The sequence below is a fragment of the Pezoporus occidentalis genome, unplaced genomic scaffold, assembly GCF_034315485.1.
Source record: "Pezoporus occidentalis ecotype Australia unplaced genomic scaffold, CSIRO_AGI_Poc_V1 ctg438, whole genome shotgun sequence".
NCBI classification, from domain to species: domain Eukaryota; kingdom Metazoa; phylum Chordata; class Aves; order Psittaciformes; family Psittacidae; genus Pezoporus; species Pezoporus occidentalis.
In genome coordinates this window covers 1-24,733 of record NW_026915767.1, presented here as the reverse complement: position 1 = coordinate 24,733, position 24,733 = coordinate 1, and the positions used below count along the sequence as shown (strand labels likewise).

The window sequence follows — 24,733 nt, the reverse complement described above, 5'->3', positions numbered from 1 at the left end:
TCTCTGCTGTCCCATAGACCCTCCTCTATTGCAAGCAAAGGGAAGTGTTGGACAGGCTAAGCTGTTACCATAGCAGCCACCCCTCTCCCCCTCCCCACTCCCACCATGGTGGAATTATCCCATTCTGAAATGTCCTGTTGTGCCTATTAATACCAGACTTCCCCCAAACAATGCTACTCTCCACCCTCCTAAAATAATCAGGGACTCCAAGAAGTCTGTGTTCACGGGTGGGAGTTCAGTAGCAGCTTTTAGTAGCACCATGAACACTGAAATATTCATACAGTATATTCATACAGTATATTCATATCTGTAACAGCAGCAGCAACCCCAGTGCCAAGAGCTCAGCTGGGATAAAGACTTCTCTTCAGTGCTGGGCCATCCTCTCCCCTGCTCTGTTGTGTGACTGAGCTGATAATGCGCTATCAGAGCTAGAAGGACGCTATATAGAGGGGCTCCCCTCTCCACCCTCAGCAACACTGCAACTGCGTGCTCTTTTGGGATCATCTTGGTTCACTATTGCTGCTTCTACTTGGTTTGCTGCCATCAGGATTTCCTTCAGATTTTCGCCAAAAGGACCCTATACGTCACCCATAGGACTGCACTGTAACGAGGTAAGAGACAAACTTCTGTTAGCAGAATAATGAAAGAGCTTTCCTAACAACATTACTTTTAGCTGATATCAGTGAGACAGAATGACACATGCAGAGGTGAATGAATGTACTGGAAATGCCTGAAACTAAGAACCGGCAACCTTTTTGAACTTCAAAGAATAATTTCCTCGCTCTGCTTTACATAACTGCTCCAAAACATAAAAGGTCCTTGCTGTTTTAGGTACTTCTGGACCTAAGGTACATCCATTTGTACCAGGAAAGCTAACAGCTGTATGGTAGGTACATCCAGTGCTCTCTGACACTGCCTTGATGCTCACAGAAACAAGCATTTCAGCTGAAGGGTGGGAAGGAGTGGCTTTTCAGGAGAATTTCGGTCAGAAGCAGACTCTTTTTAATGAGCACTTCCAGTGAAAGCCATTTGACAAAGACGCTACAAACATAATCATAAAATACAACAAAATAACCATACCCCCCCCCCCCCCCCCCCCAAACTAGCATCACCCTAAACCAGAAACTGTTCAGGCTGAGAGCAAGTACAGGTATTTCTGAGATCCACTACAAACCTTAACATATAGTTCAAATTTATCTGCAGCGGGCATTGTAACAAATGCTCCAAACTAGCCAGGTAACTAACTTGTGATGAGCTAAGTATTTCTTCTGCCTTATTAATTGTTTCATTCATGATATAGGGAGCATCTGCTGAAAGAGTGATCAGATTGCGTCTGTACTGACAGCCTGGTGGGTTGTTATCTTGTTGGCTTCTGAGCAGAAGAGAAACAGGGCATAAAATACGGTCATTTCAAATGAGCAGCAACATCCACATTACAGCTCAGCCCTGGGAGGCCTGGGATAATGGCTCATTCCAGAACAGTGCCCTGTTTAGCAATACGTAAATCACTAAATACTCACAGAACACCAAAAGAGCAATCCAAGTGGAAATTATTGGACAGTGAGCCAGATCTCTAAAGGAGTTTTCTGTCTGTGGAGTCAAAGCCTCTTGCACCATATAGATTAGCACAAACTACACATTCCAGGTCATTTGGGAAGGTTTCTAGTTTGCTCTTAGCATTCACACAGACTAGTACAAGAAGCTTTCTAATACTTTGAGTGCTTTTTGTAAGCATAACAAACCAAAGAAAAAACCTAAACATTAAACACATATATTTTAAATTGACAGGATAAGCCCAGGCAAAATGGAAATGGAACTGTATGTAATAGCAAAGGACTTTCCACAGGTCCAGATAGGTATCAATGGCAGACTCAAAGCTGCCATCACTGGGGACAGAACTCTCAGCCTTTAAGTCTTGGCTATTCCAAGTCTTGGCACTGATACTCTGCTGAAACTGAATCCCAGAGATCCCCCTCATGAAATGAGCTCAAATAGTTTTAATGTATCATGCTGCTAAACCCCCAGTATTTAGCTTGTAAACAGGGAAAATGTCTGCTTACTGCTTCACTTCCTGAAAGGATTTAAATCATTATCCTTAAGACAAGAGACATTCCTATTTGCTCTGTTAGACAACCCTTGCTTCTGCCTTTTCAGCTGGTCTGAGCTGCGTTACCAGTGTCACCATCACGTATAGAGCCATCAGACCACTGAGCACTGACAGGTGTCTATGTATGACATGACTGCATTTTTCACAGATGAAAAGCATACTTAAACCAAGTGCCTGACACAAAAAAACGAGGCTACACTGCCAGAACATCAGGTGAGAGATACCAGTGCAAATTAACAGCCAGTAGAAAAGCATGGCCTCATTGTATTCCTCCTTTGGCATGCAAGACAAAAATACATATTTAAAGTAATTCCATCCAGGGAGGACAAGCATTTGCGTATGTGACACACATACTGTCACATACGTACTTGTGTATTACTACCACATACAAATGTCAAAGTCTTGTGTTCAAAAACACTTGCATGTTTTACTTTGCAAGGGACAAATAAACACTAGAAACAAAAAATGCAGGCTCCTCTGCAAACCAAGGAAATTCACATGGAAAACTGCAGCAGGGCATTTTCCTTTTATATATGAAAGCAAGATTTCACATCTATTCTTTTACAGATAAAACATCCCTTGGAAAGTGCAGTCTTCCCTGCACTTCTTGTGATTATGAGATGATAATCTGTTGTCATCTCTAGGATTACAAAGAAGCTGGCAGCAAGCAGTGAGTACCCATACTCTCAAACCTAGAGTCTTTTTGTGCCATAAACATGCAGAGTACCCAGGCAATGTGTGGTGTCAGAAGGACCCTGTGTGGCCATGTGAAGACATTTCAGTTTCTGAATTTCATTCAGTCTCCCTTCTGTTGGCTTTTGTCTCTTCAACTGTGAACTAAACACAGATGGTCCAGCAGATTAATCTCCAGCTATTGTAATTTTCTGTCCACCTGAAAGCAACAGCAGCCAGACAAAAGATGGCAATTACCTTGGGGTTTTGTTTACATTTTCCAATAGATGGGTTTGTCCTTAATCCCATTTAGGTTTCTCAATTAGCCACCAATTTTTTTAGACATCTGAAGAATCAGTACTGCTGGGAAGCTGGATGCATTGTGTAATGCCTTGGATCAACTGTCTAATGATGTAAGATCTCAGCATGTAGCACAGGTTCTGCCCAAGACTAAAAATTTGACCTAACAATGTCAGGAACCACCTTAAAATTTTATATCTGTCAAGGAAAATGGGTATATTTAAAGATGTATTCAATATTATGGAGAAATGGTCAACCAGTACAAAATGCAATGGTGAGCACAATGAAGGTACTTCTGTACATACTGCAACACCTCTGAGGAATCCAATAAACAGAGATGATGCTGGAAACTCGGACTGCCTGCATTTCCCCACTACCTCTACCTACAGTTGAGGAATGTATAGAAAGCCATGGGCAGGTATCCAGAAAATCTTACCACCTTCTATTGATGCTATTCAGGAGGCTGCAGACAACTGAGCTGCTACTTGGAAAAGGCCCTGAATAAGCTAGAGTGGAGTTCAGGCTTTTGAGGGAGGAAGAGAGGACAGAAGAATCAGCTGCAGGGAAGGATGGTATTTTGACAAGTAACCAACAGCATGAGCATTACTAATAATCATTTTTGAATCAGTTCAGTGCTTTCTGCTGTTCAAATGAGATGCTGCTACTCATCTGAAAAGTTTCTTCCTATATTGGAACTAGATGCATTGCCCTAAATACAGGGGATATATATATATCCCCTGTATATATAATAATTCTCAAAGATTTTCAGGAACCCTGCAGGCTTTTTTAATAACAGCAATATCTGACCTGTCTTCCAGCTCTTCTAGGAACAGGACAGATATTCTAAGCTAGGTCACCTTACAACAGATAACTGTGCTCAGAAAAGCTGACTCATTGTGAGCTCTTTAGCCTGAATTAGGCTTTCAAATTAAACATAGCAAATCCTTTCTAGCTAGACATACAGAACCCACTTCCAGTCTTCTATTAACCAGACACATAAGCATTGCACTACTCTCTTATTTAATTCATCTCAGCCCAAGTTGGAGACAAGCTCATAATCAGATAGCTAGCTCCCTGTTGTGGTTCCTTCAACAGGAATTAAGGTCTGAAAAATGCATCTAAGCAGAAGGTATTCAGAATTTTAATATAAGGTTTTAAACTCGGACTGGCCTGTCATATTGAATACCAGTATCAGCTAACAGTAGACATCACTTATTTCCATGTGTGGGTTTTTGGGGTGTCTTTTGGGGGCTTGTTTCTGTTTTTCTTCACAAAACCAGGCTCTTTTGTAATATACTGTCTCAATTCTTGCAGAGTTTGTTTTTTCCCTTCAAAGCTGTTGTGAAAAATGAATGGTCCAGCAGATCTCTCAAACCTACTCTTCAACTGCTCAAATCCATCAAATTTCTCTTTGGAAACCTCAGAGCAATGTGGCAAAGAGACACACCTTGAGAACATCCTTTTTGCAACTTTCTACTTCCTGGATTTCATCCTGGCTTTTGCTGGCAATGCCCTCGCTCTTTGGCTCTTCATCTGGGACCAGAAGTCAGGCACACCTGCCAACATCTTCCTGATGCATCTTGCTGTGGCTGACCTGTCCTTTGTGCTGGTACTTCCTACCCGGCTGGTGTACCATTTCTCTGGTAACCACTGGCCATTTGGTGAGATCCCATGCAGACTCACTGGCTTCCTTTTTTACCTCAACATGTATGCCAGTATCTACTTCCTGATGTGTATCAGCGTTGACCGCTTCCTAGCCATTGTGCACCCTGTGAAGTCCATCAAGCTCCGGAGGTCCCTTTATGCCCATTTGGCATGTGCCTTTCTATGGGTTATAGTTGGGGTTGCAATGGCACCTCTGCTGCTCAGTGTGCAGACAGTTGAGATGGAAAATACAACTGTCTGCCTGCAGCTCTACAGAGAAAAGGCATCACGTCATGCCCTTGTGTCCTTAGCAGTGGCATTCACCTTCCCGTTTGTTACTACAGTGACTTGCTACTTATTGATCATCCGAAGTCTGAAGAGTGGGAACAGAGTGGAGAAACACCTGAAGGAAAAAGCTATCAAAATGATCATCATGGTCCTGCTGATCTTTCTGGTTTGCTTTGTACCTTATCACGTCAATCGCTACATTTACATTCTCCATTACAACGGAACCAAAACTTCCTGTGAAACGCAGCGTATTCTAGCCCTCAGTAACCGCATCACTTCCTGCCTCACAAGTTTAAATGGTGCCTTTGACCCAGTCATGTATTTTTTTGTAGCTGAGAAATTCCGTGAGGCTTTGTGCAATCTGTTTTGTGATAAAAAGACTGCAATGTTGCCTCAAACATACGAGGGTAAGACAAATGAAAGCTCACTAAGTGCTAAATCTGAACTGTGAACACAACTCTTGTCACCGCTTCAACTTAAGAATGCTCTACCAGAACCAGCTGAGAGCGCAAGTATGCAGTGAGATAGTACATCCAGAGTCAAACCCACCTTGAGGAGGGAAGTTCTGTTGTTTTTATGGGACTGCAATTAGCAAGAACCACTCTGACAACAGAGGTTGCGTGTTTTTGTCTTACTGAAACTGCAAACACACATACAGTTCTACTGATTTCCAAGATGTGAAACTGAGGGCTCAACACTTAGGAACAGGGAAGGAAGCAAAGAAGATATTAAACTCATATATTTCAAACCAAACCAAACCAAACCAAACTGAACTCCCAAAGCATCCACAATAACTCTTCCTCTGCACAATGCATACAGCCTACTTAACATTTTATACTGTGCCAGCTCCTGAGACACTCCTGCAATGAACCTGCCTTGATGAAAGGATAGAATGCCTGCACACTGTGTTCAAGTCTCTGAATTCAAAGTGCTTAAACATCATATGCAGAAAATTGACATTAAATGGTGGAAAGGTTAAAAAAAAAAGACCAAAATGCTGCACTGCACCCAACCTGGACTGGAATTAAGACAGGACTTACAAGTCTTTTACTTCTTCTCAGCATTCAGAGCTCAAGTTGAGCACTAAACTTCACACTGCCTTTCCTATCCGCCCTCTGCCATTGTCTAAAAGCTGCAAGCAGAAGTAGGACAACTTTTAGTATTTTGCCTCTTTTAAGTAGCTCCTAGCAAAACATCAGATATCCAGGTAACCCCCAAAGTAAAGAATTGCAAAGGGCTGCTTAGAAATACAGCCTTCATCTTAACCACATACTGAATTATAAAAATATGAAACCAAATGGCAAAAGTGAATAGGAAGCATATGAAGGAGTTCAGTCTACTTTGCCCAGAAGAGATTTGTATCTTTGAGGTGTTTTACAACTTTTTTTTTGGTGACTTCTCTAGCAAGGCTATTCCCTCACTACAGATAAAGTAGGGATTATCTTAACTATCCTCACTGATACACATCGTATCCAGTCGAATATGCCTGGAAATGACAGGCACACTAGGGAAGACCAGGTACAATGAGAAGCAGGAAAAAGAACCTAAAAGTTTCCAATATTATTTCCTAGAAGACAGCTTCTATGCTATGGAGATAAATATTAAACGAAATAACGTAATTTATACTTTTTATGTGCAGATACATACATTTGCATATCTCTTTTCAATGCTCTTGGGAATGAATTCCTTACCTGTTTAGATTTGGTCCACAAACAATGAAATCAAATATGCTTTATCTTGCTTGAACTGCTTCAATCCTGGCTGCCTTCCCAAAACACCCTCAGGGCTATCACAACAGCCCATTCTAACAAGCTTAGGTGTCACAAGAAAATCAGTTATGTCCAACTCCAGAAACTAATGCAAGGAAGTTGTACGAAGGATGGAAGAGAAGAGAGAGTTGAGAGGACTCCCTGCTGGACAGGGTACATGTGTATAGCCCTTCTTTCCCTTTTTCACCATTTAGTTAGTGACAATATAATCTCTAGGAAACTACTAGACTTTGCTCAAGACATATGAAAGCCTGAAATTAACTATGAATTGAGCAACAGTGTCTGCTAACTGCTGGATTGTTTTATTTTCTTATCATGGTATGCTTTTGTACAAGTGCCCTGCAGTGTTGTTTTCTTTTCTTACTTCTTAATTAAATGCATTAATCAACCTTTAAGACTCTTCTTTATATTTCCATATATAAAATGAATTATTTCAGAAAAACAGGGGAACAGGCTTTCCTGTAATCCTCATGTTATTCTCTTACTCTTCTGCTATACTTGATTTCCTGTTCAGCAGCTTACTCCATAAATAGCCTGCCCAGGATCACACAATCCCTTTTACTCACTTGCTATTTAGCCTTTTGCCTGAAATCCCTTTAATTTCCAGAACCCATGCACTACCTAATAAAATTTGAGCTTTTGCTTGCTACATGTTTCATTGGATGAAGAACACTGGTCTTCATTCCATTTCTCGTCTCCTAAGAGGCTATTCCTTCAAGCTTCTTCTGTACCTTTTCAAGCTTTACCTCCCAGTGTACAACTAACTGACCACCCTCAACATCTCACCATCATATCAGTAACAAACTGATTAAACTTTCGGAGCTCCTGCTCTGTCTTACCTGCCAGCATTCCTCACAAAACCCAGGTCAGCAAGTGCTACATCACAGAGCTCACAGCGGAAACATTCTGGGTGCCAGTTGTTGTTCATTGCCTTGATAACACGCCCAATAATGAACTCACCTGCAAAACGAAAGCAACACCTTGAGATATATGCAGAAAACAGTCTTCCTGAAAGTCTACTGCCCTTTATAGTCCTTCCACTTCAATTTCACAAGAACTAGTAGAGTCTAACTTTGAAAAATACCAACATAAACCAAAACAAAAACCCCACAAACAAAACAACTACTCCCACAACCAGGATACCTCAAAGCACTGCTGGTATCTCACTTTGTTTCACTCCAGAGCTCTTTAAAATAACCTCTGCAGTGGTAAGAGGTTTGCACAGCTCTCTACCTGTTACCCCACGGTACTGGCCTGCACCACATCTTACCACATTCCCCACAGCAAGGAGCAAACAGCATCTGAAAGTCATGTTCACAGTACTTCCGACCTTCAAACTGGGAAAAAAACAAGACAGAAGGAGCCCTCATGAGTAACTGAACTACCCTTGTGTCTTGACAGTTCAGCATGATTTTCTTTTGAAATGATCAAGTCAAGGTTAGTCAAGTTTTGCAGTTCTAGCTCCCCCTCACCTGTTCTTAAACTCCTAAGGAATTTCCATAAGGATATACCCAGATATGGCTTTGGCCTTGCGGTCAATTTGCTAAATTAATAGCAGTGCTACTGCAAGATGGTAAAAATCTTGAAGTTTCCAAAGCCCTTTTCCTAGACTTGACTTTAATTTCATTATTGCTTTATTTTCTATTACTCATGTAATTCAGAACTTCTCCTCCTACATGAGGTTAAAACTCAAGCCGAATTAAGAATGCAGCATATTTAAACCAATGTGTTATTCAAAATGTGTGCTTGCACACAGTCTGTAAAAATACTTCAACCTTGTTTTTCAATAGATCCACCAATTTTGGAAAGGCTGGGTATAAAATGTCTAAAAATAAAGACCAAAAAAACACTTTTGCCTTACGAAATATTAACAAATAGTTTCTATTTTCATTTGAAATTCCTCTTACCCCAAAAGCAAGCATACAGTTTTTGTTGTTACTGATGTATAGGAAGGAACGTGTAAGAATTAAAATCAGGGAAACCAGGTCCAAAGCCCCTCCAAAAATAGCAACAAAGGTTTAGGACTAAGAAATAAAACATGTGAGAAAGATAATGTCCTGGGTTCAGCAGTAGCAGTCATTTTTCCCCTTCTTGGTAGCTGGTGCAGTGCAATGTTTTGACATATCATGGGCAGAATTTTCACCTAATTTCTTGTATTTTAATGTAGCTGTTTCTCTTCTCTTACACAGTATGCAATCTCACCTCATAAAATAGTCCATCTGGGAACTGACGGAAACACTGAGCACAGACAAAGCAGTTTTCATGATAAAGTTCCCCATTGCTGTTGACAATCTTCTCTGCAGGATCAAATCGAGCCTGGCAGCGTTCACATATTGCATTTGCAAGAGCATCAGACATATTACTGGAATAAAGACAAGAGTAAGAATATGAGCAGTGTCACAGCCAATTACACGAGTATAATGATACCATCCAAGTTTCCCCCAACTTGGGGGGAAGTTTCCCCCCCCAACTTGGGGAAACTTCCCCCCACACTTTTCCACAGCTTTAAACTCCCTTTTACATGAAACAAGGACCAATGAGTCAATTCAGCACTGACATTAGCTCTAAATAATGTCCTTGCTACTCACACGTGGCAGAATGAGCTCAAGTAGCAGACCTACCCATTGCACTCTTTTGGCTGCTTCCCCAGACTTTCATCCTGTTATGTCATCCTGCTAGTGGCTCATAGCAAATATCCACCATTTTAAATAAACCAGGAGTTCCAAGAGTAGCAAACACAATGATCCTGACTTCTTGGAATTTCTACTCTCAGGATGTACACCTCCAAGGATTCTTTGATGTGTAATAAGCACTGATATCCCACTGCAGTCTCCCTTTCACTGGAGGGATTAACAGGGCATTTTCCCCTCTACCCAGCAATTCATGTGTACAAAATTAATTAGAAAATAATTGCATACAATGCCTCTGTCTTCCCAACAAATTAGTTGAAATTGTCCAAGTGTTAACAAGGTATGGAAAGAGAGAAGCCACTCTGGCTGGCTTGGCAAATGCATCAGCTCCATTTCCTCAGAAAGTGAGGCTAAAGAACACCCAAGCCACACTTGCAAATCACGTAAAGGTCATTTCCTCTGTCGCCCCTAAAATGTGGAATGACATGAATCTCTTTCACAATATTTTCATGCTTGCCGTCATGGCAATCTAAGTTCGCTATATACCAGCAGAATGCAGCTTTAAAATCATACACAGCACGGCCAAACAGGGAAGGAAAAATTATAAGGAGTCAGTTTCTTGTTGCAATGCTGTTTTTCTTTTAACCACCAGACTGTCCAATAATATAAAAAAATCACTATTGTTTCACTTTAAGATATAGAGAAAAACTCTATTTTTCGCTTTCTGGCCACCTTCTGGAGTCTATGATTCAAAAGATAGCAGGTTTATAACTGGGAGTATAACTTCAAGCATGTTAAAGATCTCAGAAAGATTTGCATAGTACTTTCCTGAAGCACATAATGTATAAAATGAAAGATGGCTTGGTTTAAAAGTGGTTTTGCTTTCTTTTCATATTCAAAGCTACTCTGAAGTGAATTTCCATTGTTAATGTTATTCTACAACCTGACATGCTACCTTCCACACCTCTTCATAGAGAACAGTAATTCAATAAGCATGTTCCAGTAGTAGAAGATCTGCTCAGAGGCACCCTTGCAGAAACACCGTTTGTATCCCAGGGTTTTGTGCTCTGAGCACAGCTATAATGAGCAGGCAGAAGTGCAGGCAGCAGCCTCATGCTCCCAAGGCAACAAAACCAGCCCTGTACTTCAGCTGGCCCAGCTGAGCCAAATGGATCACATCTGCAGCCTGTACAAACATCCTACACTGAGACCTTGAGTGACCCTTCCATAAAAATAAGACTTTCTTTCTGCCCCTGCAATTCCAAGGGTGGTAAAGACCAAGGAAGCTCCTAATAATTTCAAGGATGGAGTACTGATTTAGCAAAAATTTGTTACAACTTGTTTCCTTATTGCAGTATGAAGGAGCTCAAAAAAAAAAAAACAAACAGAAAGGGAACGGATTTATGGACAAGCAGGAAACTCTGTAGTTTCATAAACCAGAGATCATAGGTTAAACACAAAACCATCAGTGTTTGCAGCAAAGCCAAGAGACCTAATCGGCTTAGTTTTCAGTTGCTACTCTTTCAGTTACATCATGCAGAGGGGTACCAGGACTTGAAAACAGAACCTCCCCATCAAGTATTCTTTCCCTCTTGAAAAATCTGATGCCTGAATCCCAAGCCGTGAGCTAGGCAACAGCCATGACAATGAAAACCTCATGTCAACATCAGCGAAAGAGCTCCTTTGGGTTATGGCAGAAGAAACAGGCAAACAGTGTTCCAGAGTCTCATGGTTTCCTACACAACAGCGAGTATTACACCCTACACACGAACAGCAAAGCATGATTTGAGGTTGTGTTTGTTGGGGGGCTTGTGCTTTAGTAACATAAAATAAACATTTTAAAAATCCCACGGGATTTTTCCTTTCTTCAAATGGACTTTAACAACACTCTACAGCCCATCACTGCAACTACCAACTCCCCTGCTGGCTGAACTCTGCAAGAACAGAGATGCCACCATTCCAATGGCAATGTGCAACACCTGCAGCCATGTTCCTGTATGAAACATAGGGCAAGCTCACAAGTGCGACAGTTCACATCAAATACTACTGAGCGTACTTATCCTGGGAGAGATTCCCACACAAGCTGCATGGCTGTGTTGGTGAGAAAGACAATGAAGAGGTAGGGACTCACTCATAAGAATAAGGTTTTCAGGAGCCTCCATTCTGAAACCAGCATTTGAGGGCCATCAAGACAGAGTAACGCCACAATAAACCCTAACTTCTAAACAATATAAAATCTGTTGTGAAATTTAAATTCCTACTGAAAGCCAAATGCACTATTATTAGCTGTTCTGTCTTCCCTTAGCACAAAGTACGACTTTGGATTAACTTTTTAACTCTCAAAAGAGTAATTTACCTCATTCATTTGCAAAAGGAAGGGACTATCTAGAGCCCAAGAGTTTATTTACTGTTCTGCTGATGCATGATGATTCCAAAGGTCCAACTTCTAACTATAGAATTTTGCTCAAGATATCCCAATACTTCTTTAACAGCACAATATTATACGCAGGGAAAAACCACCAATGCGCTGGGAGAGGAAGAACAACACCAAAGGCACCCTTTTGATGGTGGTGTCAAGAATGATCACAAAAGTTTGATTTGCTGTGTCCATCATAAGACATTTAGATTTGAATCCTCCCCACAAAGGACAGTCCCCAATATGGAGTGCTTCTTGTATTCTGTTTGCTGATCTTTTTGCAATTAGTTAAATACAGAATCTTCCTCTGTTTTAACAATAAGCTGCTGACACAAAGACAGGAAAGGCTATTAAAACATGACCAGCGCAACATCCTGAAGTTATCCTGTCCTGTGCAAAGCCCCAAAATACAGTGCTCAAACCATGCTTTTTCTAATCTTTCACCATTACATGCTGTATCGTTTACAAATTACCAAAGTACCTACAGAAATGAGTTATTTACCATTAAGTGTGGGTTTCTCATGCTTTGACTTCTCAGAAGTACTTAATATAAAGTATTAGTATAAGCATATAAAGAGAAAAAAAATCCTTTTTTTATAAGAAGTAAAAGTTAATTGCGAGACCTATTCTGTACCACTGGTACAGGTTTGAAAGCATTTTGCTTTCTTATTTCACTAAAGTCAGTATCTTCTAAAAACTGGTTTCCTATATATTTGGACTAGCAAATGTCGTATTTTTCACATCATATTCTCATGTAGGTTCAAGAAATTGGGCCTGCATAATACTGTACATCTAGGGGGGGATATCAGATAAAAGGGTTGGACTTAAATACCAGCAGGTTCTATACTTTTACATCCTTTTTTAAACATTCGTCCACAGGAATCTAGCACTGGTGACAGGTTGGGGGAAAAAAGACAAATCTAATATTTGAACTGCAAAGAGAGTAGAAGAGAAGCTCCAGCCTTTGCATTAGTAGAATTCAGTATCTTAAACAGAGATGAATCAGACAACTAGACAAAGAGGAGAACAGATGAACAGTCCCAGATTTCATCAGGTCCAAGAAAGGAACTGCAGGTGCAAGGAGTGCTTTAAATTGTCTCAAAACCTTTTGATATTTAGCATCAGAGGGAGTTCCCCATCACAAGGCTGAATGAAGAATTACTTTTAATACAAAAATGACCAACGACCTTAAAGATACTACAAAAAGAAAGGAAGACAACATTTCCAGATGGAAGAACCCAGGGAATTTTCCAAATCTCAGCACACTGACACTGCACCTATGCTAGGGAATCCTAGAGAGGTATTCTCCGCTCATTCTGGTTTACCAATAGAAGCTGGCGTACACAGAAGATATCACAATATCATAACATTTACATGATCATTTCTGGTATGTGTACACACAGAAATGCCTAGGATAAAGTCAAACACCTAGAAAGCTGTCACTAACTGTATATATCATAGGTGCCAGTAGCTAAGATAAAAACCAGAACACTCCAGGAGAGGGGCTTCTTCCCACCCCCATAGCATGGTTGAGGATTTGTGGCTTTAAGTCCTTAATGTTGACCATGACAAAACCCCCAAAAAATTGCCAGACAACACCAGACCTTATGATTCATTTCACAGACAATGACTAATACAAAGAAAAAAGAAAGAGGAAGGCCACCAGTTCATGATCTTCTGCTGATAAATAGCCCTCAACTACCTTATTGTTCTTTTCACTGCAATTGAATTTCACTGTCTATCTGGGCAACTTTTGCAAAGTGATTTAACTTCTTTAAGGTTATTACTAAGCTTGCCATGAAATCCCATTTGTTAAATGTATGCTTTGTCGTGCACTTGATAAAACTATGCACACAGCTTAACAATTTAAGCACTTCTCCTTGCATTGAATTTTCAGTTCATTCCCTATTTTTTTCCAGCTGGCTAAGTAAGAAATGTATAGCATTTCTCTCAGCATAGCTTCCTTGACCATACAGCCCCCAACTCTCTTAACAAAACAAACACTTTTTTGTTCTTATTTTCTACACAAGGACAACCAAAGTTAAGAAAAACATACAAATGAAACTTATGGTCACGGGGGGGGGGGGGGGGGGGGGGGGGAAGGAACTCTTTACGGCTCCTTGTCTCTCCTTGCTGTTAACAGAAGCCAGCTGCCACACCTTTCAACTGAGAACAACGTCCATATGGTTGGCCTGCAGGGGAAGCCACAATCAGAGAGACCTTTGAGACCAGGAGCAGCAATGGAAGTCTATGGGTATTCACACAGAAAAAATCCCTGTGCCACAGGTACTTTGTAGTCCCTCTCAACACAATGCAATATTTATTTTCAGTGAACCATGACAAGTTACTTAAAAAGACACACACTTAGCAGTGTTCACTCAGCCCAGGAAATATCAACAATGTAAAGAAAGGCACAGGTTTTAAACAGATTATACATTTTACACAGGAAAAACATCCTTTTATTATTAAGCATGTACCACTTCACCTACAATGTGTATTTGATAAATAACTCCCTACACACATACAATGTTTCTCTTCTTCACTTCCATTTATCTCAAAGGAGTTAAAATGTTTGTTTACCAGCACTGATAAGACAGACCATTCCTGAATGGGTTCATCAATTATCATCCAACTAGCAGCAACTCTACTTCGGATTACTCTCATTTGCCTGAAGAAAGGACATAAATTATCAGGACTTACCAGGAAGGAGAAGCAAAAAACATCAGAAGCTCAAAAACTGTGGATAAAATACAAGTAATTCAGGAGATAAAATTCCCAGACAGATTATCATCTATTATTACCAGCTGAGTACAACCAAAATATGTGGATTTATATTTACTTTTCTTCCAGCTCCTGAAATGGAGCTGACATAGAAGGCAAATGAGAATGAACCTTCTCCACCAAAAACCATACTAGTGTAGTGCCAAGTACTATAAACATGCTGCTACAGGTTACAGTGAAAGAGTTAAATAGCTGGAAGCAAACTACATTTTGACAATGTGAGGTGACTATGTCTGGGCATTTATCTCCTCATCCTTCCTATCTCCAGCTCACACTCTGCTGTTTGTGTTCCACTGCTGCTTCCTCAGTGCTTACCTTCTTTTCTCTCACAGGTCCCTTCTATGCTTCTTATTCCCTGAACAGCATCCTCTGCTCAATGGCACCACCATTTCTTTCACTACCTTCTTATTCCCATCCTCACTAAATTCTCACACGTTCACACCCACGACTTTGTGTAGGAAAACCTGAAAATTTACCAACTAAATAATAGCTTTAGGCTAAAAGACAAATAGTGGGAAAAGTAGGGCTCTAGTCAGGGACCCACAGTTCAAACTAAGATGCAAACCAGCTCAATCACAGGTAAGCATCAGGTCTATCTCCTGCTAAGAAAAGACTGAAATTCAAAACTTGTGACTGCTATAAAAAAAACACTCCGCTCCCACGTGCTCATTGAACTCCCCAGTGACACAGAATTCAGATCCCATATTGCTGCTGCAGCTCACAGTTCTCCCAAAATGTAAGACACTGGTTTTAGTTCTTGTTCCTTTCTCTCCTGCCCCAAATTAGCTTCAACTAAAATTAAAAAGTAAAGGAAAATTTTGATCCAAAGCACAGCAACAGCAATGATCAAATGAAGCAAAGGAATTGTCTGGGAAGATATAAGAAGCTTTGGTTGATGTGTTCTAAATAATCTCAAGCAGCAGCTACACACAAAGCTTCAGTTTCTGCTGGACTGGAGCTTACAAAAACTAAAATGAACCAGCTTACTGTTAAGGGTATATGTGAAAAAATGCACTGCTGCACCCTACAAATAAAGGAACAGTAGAATTTAATCAACATTTAGAAAAATGACTACATTTCACCATTTCTTTATTCCCACAGTACCTTAATACTTCACCACTAATGACACTAGCCCTAATGTTGGTTCTGAACAGCCTTGTACAGTGCTTCAAAATGGGGAAGGTTCTCCACTGTTGCTTTCCTGTTATTGTTAAAAACAGAAAGCTTTCTCATGAGGAAAGTCTTTTCCTTCGTAATCAACTTGGAAATGAAAATAAACAGACTTCATCCCCTCCGGCTGTGTGCAGACAATTCCCGCTTTAAACAGAAAAGACACACCATCAAAACTGTACATCTATCAAATCCTGGAAAATGATTCAACAATGCCATTCCTTTCATCTCAGAGACATACCCACGTATCCCAGCTGCTGTATCTGTTCTGTTGCTCAGGAGTGACCCTGTGCCACTTAGCCGATCCTGCCGGCGTTGATAAAGTTTGGAAGATGCCAGCCCTCGAAGTCTCAGGCCAGCCATGGCACCCAATGCCACTGTGAAGGGGAAGGCAGAGAGACAACTGGAGCAAACACTGGCAACACTGATATTCAATGAGTCACCTTCCTTTTGGGAGTTGCCTTTACATTTTAGAAGAGCTAAAGCAGGATGCACAGACCGCAGTTCGAGCACTGTTTCCTTCAGTTCATCTGCCACTCTCCTGCAGTCTTCAAGATCAGACAACCTCTTTCCTGTATTCCACTAGTAATTACCTATTTAAGCCAGCACACGAGGAGTCTGTACCAGGAAGTCATTCTGTGTTAGGCTTGTACAATGTATCTATATAAATTTCATGAGTGAGATTAAAACAAAAAGTCCTGAGCTTTCACATAATCAATCCACTTAATTTGAGAAAACTTTTTAATCAAAGCAACACAAAAATATAGAAAACCAAAATGGATTATTAGATCTCTTGAGAATAAACAGTTTAGTTTACTGCAGATCCATATCTGACCCTGGCATCTCTAAGGTGGGTCCCTGAAGGCTGCTGCATCACAAAATGTCTTAAGGATTCCACAAACAACAGAACTGTTCCTTCCATTTGGATAGAGCATATTCCAAGAAACAAAACCATGAGGATTTTTGCTTCCCGGAAGCACTCCAGCCTGCAGAAGTGGCATGCAGCAGAAGGTCAGGAAGCAGGGAGAAGGAACATACTTGGCATTCCAGCCTCCAGAGCGCTTTGCTGTGAACTGAACAGGGCCTTCGAGCAGGAGTTTGCCCTTTCTATCACCACTCCTCTCCACCCACCCCTGCAAGAGAGAAAGAGGCTCACAGCACAAATGGCTCGGCCCATTCAAGGGGGCAGAAAGGGAAGGATTTTGAGAATACTGAGGTCAGTTTTTAAGAGGACAAAGGGAAAGGATTGGAGGATGGGAGCATCTGAGTCAGTGTCATTTGATCAGCAACACCATGAAAAACATCTCAAGAGTCATTAGTAATAAATTATTTTTTAATAAATTGTATCAAAATGAGGATTTTTGTTGCATGAGAGTGAAATATATTCCACAACTAGAACCTGGAGAAAGTGAGAAGTGATGACTTCCTAAGTACTAAATGAGTATGAACCAGCAGAGATCTCTTCTTCTATCCTTTAAAGAAAAACACAAGGGTTTGCTAGGACCCAGCAGAACAGGCACGAATAAAAAACACTGTAGATTCAAACTCAGGAATTGGCAACCTCCAAACCTACAACTCACCCTGCATTTTGTTGGGAGTTTCAGACTCCCAGACCTCTGACAGCAATCTGCCACTATCATTCTTTCAGTTTGCATGTGTGCTTTACCCATTTCTACTTTATGATATAAAAGGAACAGAAGAAAAATGTCCTTCATACTGGGTGCTTTTGCTGATTTCTTAAATTTTAGAGCAATAAAACACTTGTTCTAAATTGTTATATTAAATCACCTTTTACTTTAACCACAAAGCAGAATATTAATGGCACCAAACCTGTCAGAGCTTAAGGAGCATCTGGACAGCACTCTTAAGGCGTATAGTTTAGTTTTAGGTAGTCCTGCAAGGAACAGGGAGCTGGACTTGATGATCCGCATGGGTCCCTTCCAACTTGAGACATTCTATGATTAATCTCCCTTAAACTTAAGCTATCTGGCTAAACATCTCCTCTCTCAAACAGCTAAGCTTTTACTCTTCTGACTCATACAACATGATTTTATTGGTTTTCAAATACCCACTCTTCCACAGCAAAGTATGATTCTCTTCTTCAAAAGGGAAGATGAGGGGATTGAAGGAAAAAAACATCAAAACAATAACTATCCCGTCTTCCCATCCCTCAACACAAACTCACTTGCTTACTCACTCCTCGCACATTAAGAGTCCAAGTACATGATTTTGGTTTTCTTTCTCTCTTGACAAACAGCTTTTAAAAGACAGAGTCAATGCCAAAATCTCACAGCTGGTTACTTTCTGGGCCAAAGCAGAGAAGAAAGCAGCTAGGCTTCTTTTAGGCATTAACAAGTAGTTATTCTCAGAGAACCATCATTATGTCCCCCAGAACAGACTACTTAGGACCTTACAAGCTAAAATTATCTAGAGAACCTCAGAGAGCAGATGTGGATGGAAAGATTATAAGATCAAAATCACATTTTTTAACCCAGAGGAGTAGAAATGGCTGCTTACAACTCAGAGATGAGACATCTATTAGTTTGGTAACTTTCTAGTCAGTGCTAACAACCTTTCTTAGTATTATCGACCTCTATACTCCCTCCTCCTCCTCCAAACCATTTTCCCTGCAGTTACTTCATAAAATGGAGCATTTGCACAGCAGCAGCTCTCTACTGAATTAAAAAGCACCTAGTCAAATGCTAGCCTAATCGAAAATAATATATCCTTATTTCTTACCTCAAGTGGATTAGGAACAATCAATAAGCGTATCTGTAAATGCAGCTGTTCTTCTTTTGTTGACTGCAGGAAGTGCATAGGCGTTTCCAGATCCCAATTAGACCAAATATAGTGATAACAGAAATTTCTTACAAAAATAATTATGCCCTGAAACATGCACTTTGGAAAAAATATTTCCTTGGGCTTTGTATTAGATTAATTTCTAAAAGCAAAAAACCCAGCACAGGCTTTTGTTACCTTTTTGTTTTCTAATCAACGCCACAGCAAAGTCTTACAAGAAGTTACCTTCAATTTTGGTTTATTTTCTACAGCGTTTGGTTCACCAGTCATTAACTGACCCTCTTTCTTAGGAAAAAGTTCATCAAGAACAAAGAAAACAGGGCAAAACACATTAGTAAAAAAAAAACCAAAAGAAACCAAACCATCCCCAAAAACCAACAAAACCCCTTACAGCAACCTACCCCCAACCATCCTTGAAAAGGCAAAATCATAATAGAGAGATGGACCAAACATATCAAATACAAATTACAGAAGCAGTCTTCACCTATTCCTTGGTAATGAAGTGCCATAGTGTACTTCTAAAGGCACCAAAGCCCACATAAACTGTACTTCTCAATACTGCAAAATATAGAAAGGCTGCTTAGAAACATACTGGTTTTATATCTAACACACTACCTGTTAATACAGACTTTATTTCCAAATGTAATTACACAACATGTAACTCAAACTAAAATACATATCTCTCCTTAATAACTCTCTGTCATCTTTGGATGTTAGTTCAAACAGATATACTCAAATAAAGTGTGACTTTTATTTGAGTTAACAGCATCCCTTTAAACCACAGACTGCTCTTGAAATTAGGGGCTATGACAGCCACTTTAGTCAAGACACAGAGAAATAAAACAGCTCAGCCAAGACGTGGCAGTCAGAATTACTATTTGCAAGTTCCAGTGATCTATGGTTTTCCTCCCATTGTCACAATGTAACTTGTGATGCACATAATATTCCAGTTTCCATTTGCTAAACAGTCACCCATTTTAATACTTTTCTATTAGGAATACATATAAGTGTACATCTTTCTTTGTATTTTTGTGGAATTATAGTCTTCCCTAATGATAAAAAATCAGTAAATTGAATAACTGCAGCTACTGAAATTCAGGAGACACTCTCTGCGCTAAATGGGACAGAACACTTGAAAATGGAGTTATTTTTCATCAATCTTAATGATTAGTAAGGCAGCAGTAACTAGAAGAGAGTCCTTTTATGTTTCTATTTGACAAGAAAGGTGAAGTGAAAAAGAATAATGTGCTAGCACTTCACCTTCTCCAGTCTTCCTTGCTTTAACACACTGTAACACAAAAATCATTCCTCTCCTTGTGTCAACGGTTTCAAGACCAGAGGCACACTGATGTCATGTTCCTGGCTCTGGAAGGTTCCCAGTGATGGATATTATGGGGATGCTTCAGCTGTGAAAACAGATCATCTCCTTCCAGTACCCCCAAAGCCCTGAATCGCAAATGCTGGAGAACATTTGGTTACATAATGTCAACAGATTTTAAGAACTACCAGGTAACTAATATCCATCAACAGCTGGATACAGTTCAATCGAGTGACCTGTAGGTGGATCTAAGGAGGTACATTCTCAATGCCGAATTCTTTCTAATGACTTCAGACTCTGTCACAGCCTGATAACAACACTAAACACAGTGCTTGTCTGATGCCATCAGTCATGCAAGCTGCTCAGCAGTGCAATGTTTCGCAGACACTGAAAAGTACAGCTTTTGTTTTGCTGGGCAACTGCTACCCTAAGTGGATTATACAATTACCGAGGAAAAGGTTTGTTGAACTACAGCTATGATACATGTCTCTGATAGAACAGTTAATCTTTCTGTCCTATGAGTGACAGCAAGCAGAAATTCAGACATTTTCATAGCTGACACACTTTCTAGGACAAACATTTCTGAAAACATTAAATAACATCTGCATTCCTTCTCCAAAAGTTAAAGCCAAGGCCTGCTTATTTTAATAACCCTCTAAAGTACATCTCAGGAAAAGGAGACAGAAATTCTGCATTACTTTTGAAGACCTGCACACTCTGCAGTGTCTCAATTACCTCCATCAGAACTCATGCTTCACACCAAAGCTTTTCACTCAATACAGTGCTATACCTTAACAGGCAGGTTTCTGAAGAAGCACCTTTAGAAGACAACAAGGATTACTGGCCACAGGCATTTCTCACTGCCCTCTGCAGCTGAGTAACTTCACCTGAGACAAACATGTCATTCTGAACAGTACTATACCACAGTTCTATAAAAACAGAACCACCTGGGTTCATACAGCCACAGGTCTTCCCAGGTCCTCCCCATCTTGTTCCCTTTCAGGAGCTGCCCATGACCTATGAATATTTAAGACTCTTGAGTCTTCCTCTATTTGTAAGGAAATTACTGTAAAGGTGTAAATACGCACCTATCCCACATGTCAAAGAACAAAAAAGGGACCATTAAGACAGAAAAGACAAAGTAATCAAAAGACAGGAGGCAAAACACAAGTGTTTTAACCACAAGTCAGCATCAATCCATCATCATGGAGAGCAAAAATAACACTCACGAAAATCACAGATAAGGATATAACAGTTATTCAGCATGTACTCATACCTAACAACCCACCAAACATGATCTACATAGAATAATCATAAGAAGCTGCATAATAGAAACATCAACACTTTACATAAAAGAAAAATGAGCACTATACACAAACTACTCCAGATCCATTTCAGTATTCCCGGCCATGAAGAGCAATGCTTCAGGATTACAATGACAGTAGGATTCCGGAGGGTGGCTATCTTATCAAAGGCACCCTGCTAATACTAGTATTACTTCACTTCTTCATGCTTTTCGTCTTCAAGATATTTTTCAAAAGCAAGCTTATTTTCACAAACTGCTTTATAACGTCTGTCTCTTATTTTACAGATGGGAGAACAAAGTGACCAAAGACACTAAAGCATTTGTGCAAACCCTTGGAAGATAACAGTAAAACCTCTCCCCACCGCTTTTCTCATTAACAGCTGTCTATGAGGTGACTTTACAGAGTTCCGCCCAGTGTCAGCGTGGGAGGAGAATGAAGCTTCACATTTAAACAGCTCCTGAGAAGTGTAACAATAAGGCCACAGCCAGAAGAGGCGCAAACCGTGCGGGCAGAAGGGCAGCGTGAAGACCAGTCAGAAGGGTCCCGAAGTGCGGGACACAAGCGGGAACAGGCTGCAGGGAACCCGGCTGCTGGGCGGACACAGCTCAGATTCGCCGCTGCTCCTTTCCAACTCTTTCTGGTCTTCCCACTGCCCCACGCAGGGGTAAGGCACATCGGAGCAGCCCTTGCTCTGCTCTTCCAAGAAGCTGTTTCTGACTCTACCATCCCACGGAGCGGTACGGGAGCTGGCTGCGCCGCCTGAACCTTACAGAACGTCCTCTTCCCCCTACCGCTTCCTCCCGGGCACACGGGAGCTCTCGCGACCCTCCACAGGGCCAGCGAAGGCAGGGACAGCCCAGCGCGGGACCCACCGACCCCCGGTTGCCGGCCGGGCTTCCCGCTCCCCGCCCTTACCTGCCCGTCATGGCGGCGCGCTCCCGGCCGGCGCCGGGCCGTGGCGGAGAGGCTGCGGGGCGGCACACGCGGCTCGGCGCGGCGACACCAGTCCCAGCGAGCCCTGGCGGGCAGCGCAAACCCCGCCCCGGCCCGGCGGTAGCGGCGGCCCGGGCCCCTGGGTGTGGGCGGGAGCCGCGGCCACCGGTGACTCAGGGCAGCCCCCCCGGCCCCGCGCATACTTTTCCTATAAAGGGAAAGTTCGGGAGTGGCGGGGAGCCGGCGGCCCCGGGGCACGGCGCTGCCCCACCGCCGCTTCGTGCCGCCCGACAGTAACCGCCTCGGGTGCTACTGTGAGCCCGGAGGGAGAAGGTAAACGCGTTGTCACAGAGCCGCTACCTGGTGTACAGTTATATCTGACATACACCTCACTGACATGACTTCATTTTCCTATAAACAAAGAACTACGCTTCCTCCCAGCCACTACAGACTATTACACTCATGGCACATCCTCAACGCAAGGGGAAAACATCTTTGCAGTGTGCTTTACTGTCAGGGCAGCAGAAGATGCAGCCTGGAAGGCTGTATTGTAGAAAGCAGTTAGATGATACCCTTTGCTGGCAAAGAGGGGTCCTGCTCCCAAAGACACCTCCAGGTGCAATGTTTCTGAAAACATCCGGCACAGGGTGCCCAGAGAAGCTGTGGCTGCCCCATCCTTGGCAGTGTTCAAGGCCAAGTTGGACACAGGGGCTTGGAACAACCCCGCTCTAGTGAAAGGTGTCCCTGTCCCTGGCAGGGGGTTGAAACTGGGTGAGCATTAAGATTCCTTCTAACCCAAACCATTCTATGATCCAATCCAGTCTTGCCAACCATTAAACTTTGTCCTGAGCACGTAGAGAGTGCTATGCCCTCTGACTTGTATCAATGTACCAATGCTAAATTGATCCCCCAAATGGGGCAGGCAGCTTGTGGCCAACAGCGATTTCAGACTTTATCTGCATCTTGTGAGGCAGCCGAATACACTGTGACTCACCATTGCTATGGATAGTGCTGCACACTGATGATGGAAACTGTGCTGGCTGTTTCCTGCTGTCCAAACAACTCATTTTTTTCAGCCCTGCAGTGAACATTTAGAATCATAAAGGTTAAATTAGCATTTGATGGTTTTATTTATTACTTTTTTTAAACCAGGGTGAAGAATCGGACGTTCTTATTTTGGTGTAACAGTTGGTTGAGGACAGAATAGTAGTTAGTGTTATTAATGAACAGCCAATGAGTTAACAGGTTTGGCTGAGCACACAGGGGTACAAGACAAGCTCTTGGTCATTCTCGAAGTCTCCAGCCCCACTGGGATGGTTCCTACATGTAATGTCTCTGCTCTTGCAGCTCTCCTTCAGAGAGGCAGAGACCTAGGGTTAGACGTGAGAAGACTGCAGGTGCCAACCTTGGGGGAACACGGCGCTGGGCAGCGCTCGGCCTCCGGGACTGCTGTGTCCCACGGAGCAGCCTGTGGGCTCCATCAACCTCAGATACCACCTTCCTCTTACCCATCTACGTTTTGAACGTGACGCCATCTTCTTCCCTGCTGAAGAGACCATGAGGTGCTGCAGGTCACAGCTGCCAAGCTCTTCCAGTGGCTCCATGCGGAGCGGCTGAGGGCTCTACCTGCATGTATGTATGCATGTATGTATGCATGTATGTATGCATGTATGTATGCATGTATGTATGCATGTATGTACGTACCCGCCCCAGTCCCAGCACCCCCTGCCCGGCGAACCCCACCACTCCTCCTCTCAGACATCTCTTTTAAAGGACACCTCCTTCACCGGCCGCACCTGCCCAAAAGCAGCGGCCACCTCCCGCAGCCCAGCCCAGCCCCGCGCCGCCGGCACTGAGGGACCCGAGGGCGCGCCCCCGCCGCCTCAGCCTTCCGCGCACGCGCGCCGCCCCGGTAACCCGGATGCGGCTGCTCCGCAAGATGGCCGCGGGGCGGTTAGGCTGGTCGCCGTAGCGCCGTGGAGCGGTGCCGGGCCTCGCCATGGCGGACCTGGGCCGGCAGCTGCAGGAGTACCTGGCGCAGTCAAAGGCCACGGCCAACGCGGGCCCTGCGCCGCCTCCCGCCGGCTGCTCGCAGGAGGAGGCAGTGGGGAGTGGCGGCCTGGGGGCCTGGCTGGGCCAGGTGAACCCCTTCTCGCCGGGCCGCGGCGCCCCACCTGCGGCGGCCGGGCCGGGCTCGGGCTGGCCATGGGCCGCCGAGGCGGACCCCTGCCTGCCGGGGCTGTCGCGCTGGCAGCGGCTGGCGGGGAGCGGGCTGTGCCTGCTGCTGGCCGCGCTCTGCTTCGGGCTGGCCGCGCTGTACGTGCCGCTGCTGCTTCTCCGCGCCCGCAAGTTCGCGCTGCTCTGGTCGCTCGGCTCGCTCTGCGCCCTGGGCGCCGCCGCCCTCCTGCGCGGGCCCGCCCGCCTGCTGCGGGAGCCTAGCCGCGGCTCCCTGCTCTACCTGGGCGCCCTCGGCGGCACCCTCTACGCGGCGCTGGCGCTGCGCAGCACCCTCCTGACGGCGCTGGGCGCCGCGGCCCAGCTGGGCGCCGCCGCCGCCGCGCTCCTGGCCGCGCTGCCCGGGGGCGCCGCCGGCCTCGGC

General features: G+C 43.1%; 3 protein-coding genes across 5 annotated transcripts in view; 2 read left to right on the top strand and 1 right to left on the bottom strand.

Annotated features, from left to right (window-relative positions):
* The window catches only part of LIMS2 (LIM zinc finger domain containing 2), a 31,752-nt gene extending 9,495 nt beyond the window's left edge, over positions 1-22,257 (bottom strand). Inside the window, exons 1-4 of one of the 3 annotated variants that reach the window (XM_062634738.1) lie at positions 22,117-22,257; positions 8,983-9,142; positions 8,051-8,117; positions 7,620-7,740 (exon numbers count right to left, since the gene is read on the bottom strand). In XM_062634738.1, the coding sequence (XP_062490722.1) occupies positions 7,620-7,740; positions 8,051-8,117; positions 8,983-9,142; positions 22,117-22,127 (359 nt within the window). In that variant the 5' untranslated portion in view covers positions 22,128-22,257. Of the gene's footprint in view, positions 1-7,619; positions 7,741-8,050; positions 8,118-8,982; positions 9,143-16,018; positions 16,155-18,516; positions 18,667-22,116 lie in introns of those variants that run through there. The other 2 variants (XM_062634739.1, XM_062634737.1) reach the window with 2 other exon arrangements.
* Positions 227-7,175, top strand: GPR17 (G protein-coupled receptor 17). Its single transcript, XM_062634740.1, has 2 exons — positions 227-611; positions 4,394-7,175. Exon 2 carries the CDS (start codon positions 4,428-4,430, stop codon positions 5,460-5,462), a length of 1,035 nt encoding a protein of 344 aa, XP_062490724.1. The 5' UTR covers positions 227-611; positions 4,394-4,427; the 3' UTR covers positions 5,463-7,175.
* A 1,780-nt stretch (positions 22,258-24,037) lies between the features above and the next one.
* Positions 24,038-24,725, top strand: LOC134172015 (vesicle transport protein SFT2C-like; the record flags this gene model as incomplete). The annotated part of the gene is made up of 1 exon (XM_062634725.1): positions 24,038-24,725. A coding segment is annotated over exon 1 (592 nt), but the record flags the coding sequence as incomplete, so codon positions are not given.
* Between the last annotated feature and the right edge of the window lie 8 nt (positions 24,726-24,733).

Coding starts and splice junctions, on each gene's coding strand:
- GPR17 (XM_062634740.1), top strand. CDS start 4,428: ATGAATGGTCCAGCAGATCTCTCAAACCTACTCTTCAACTGCTCAAAT.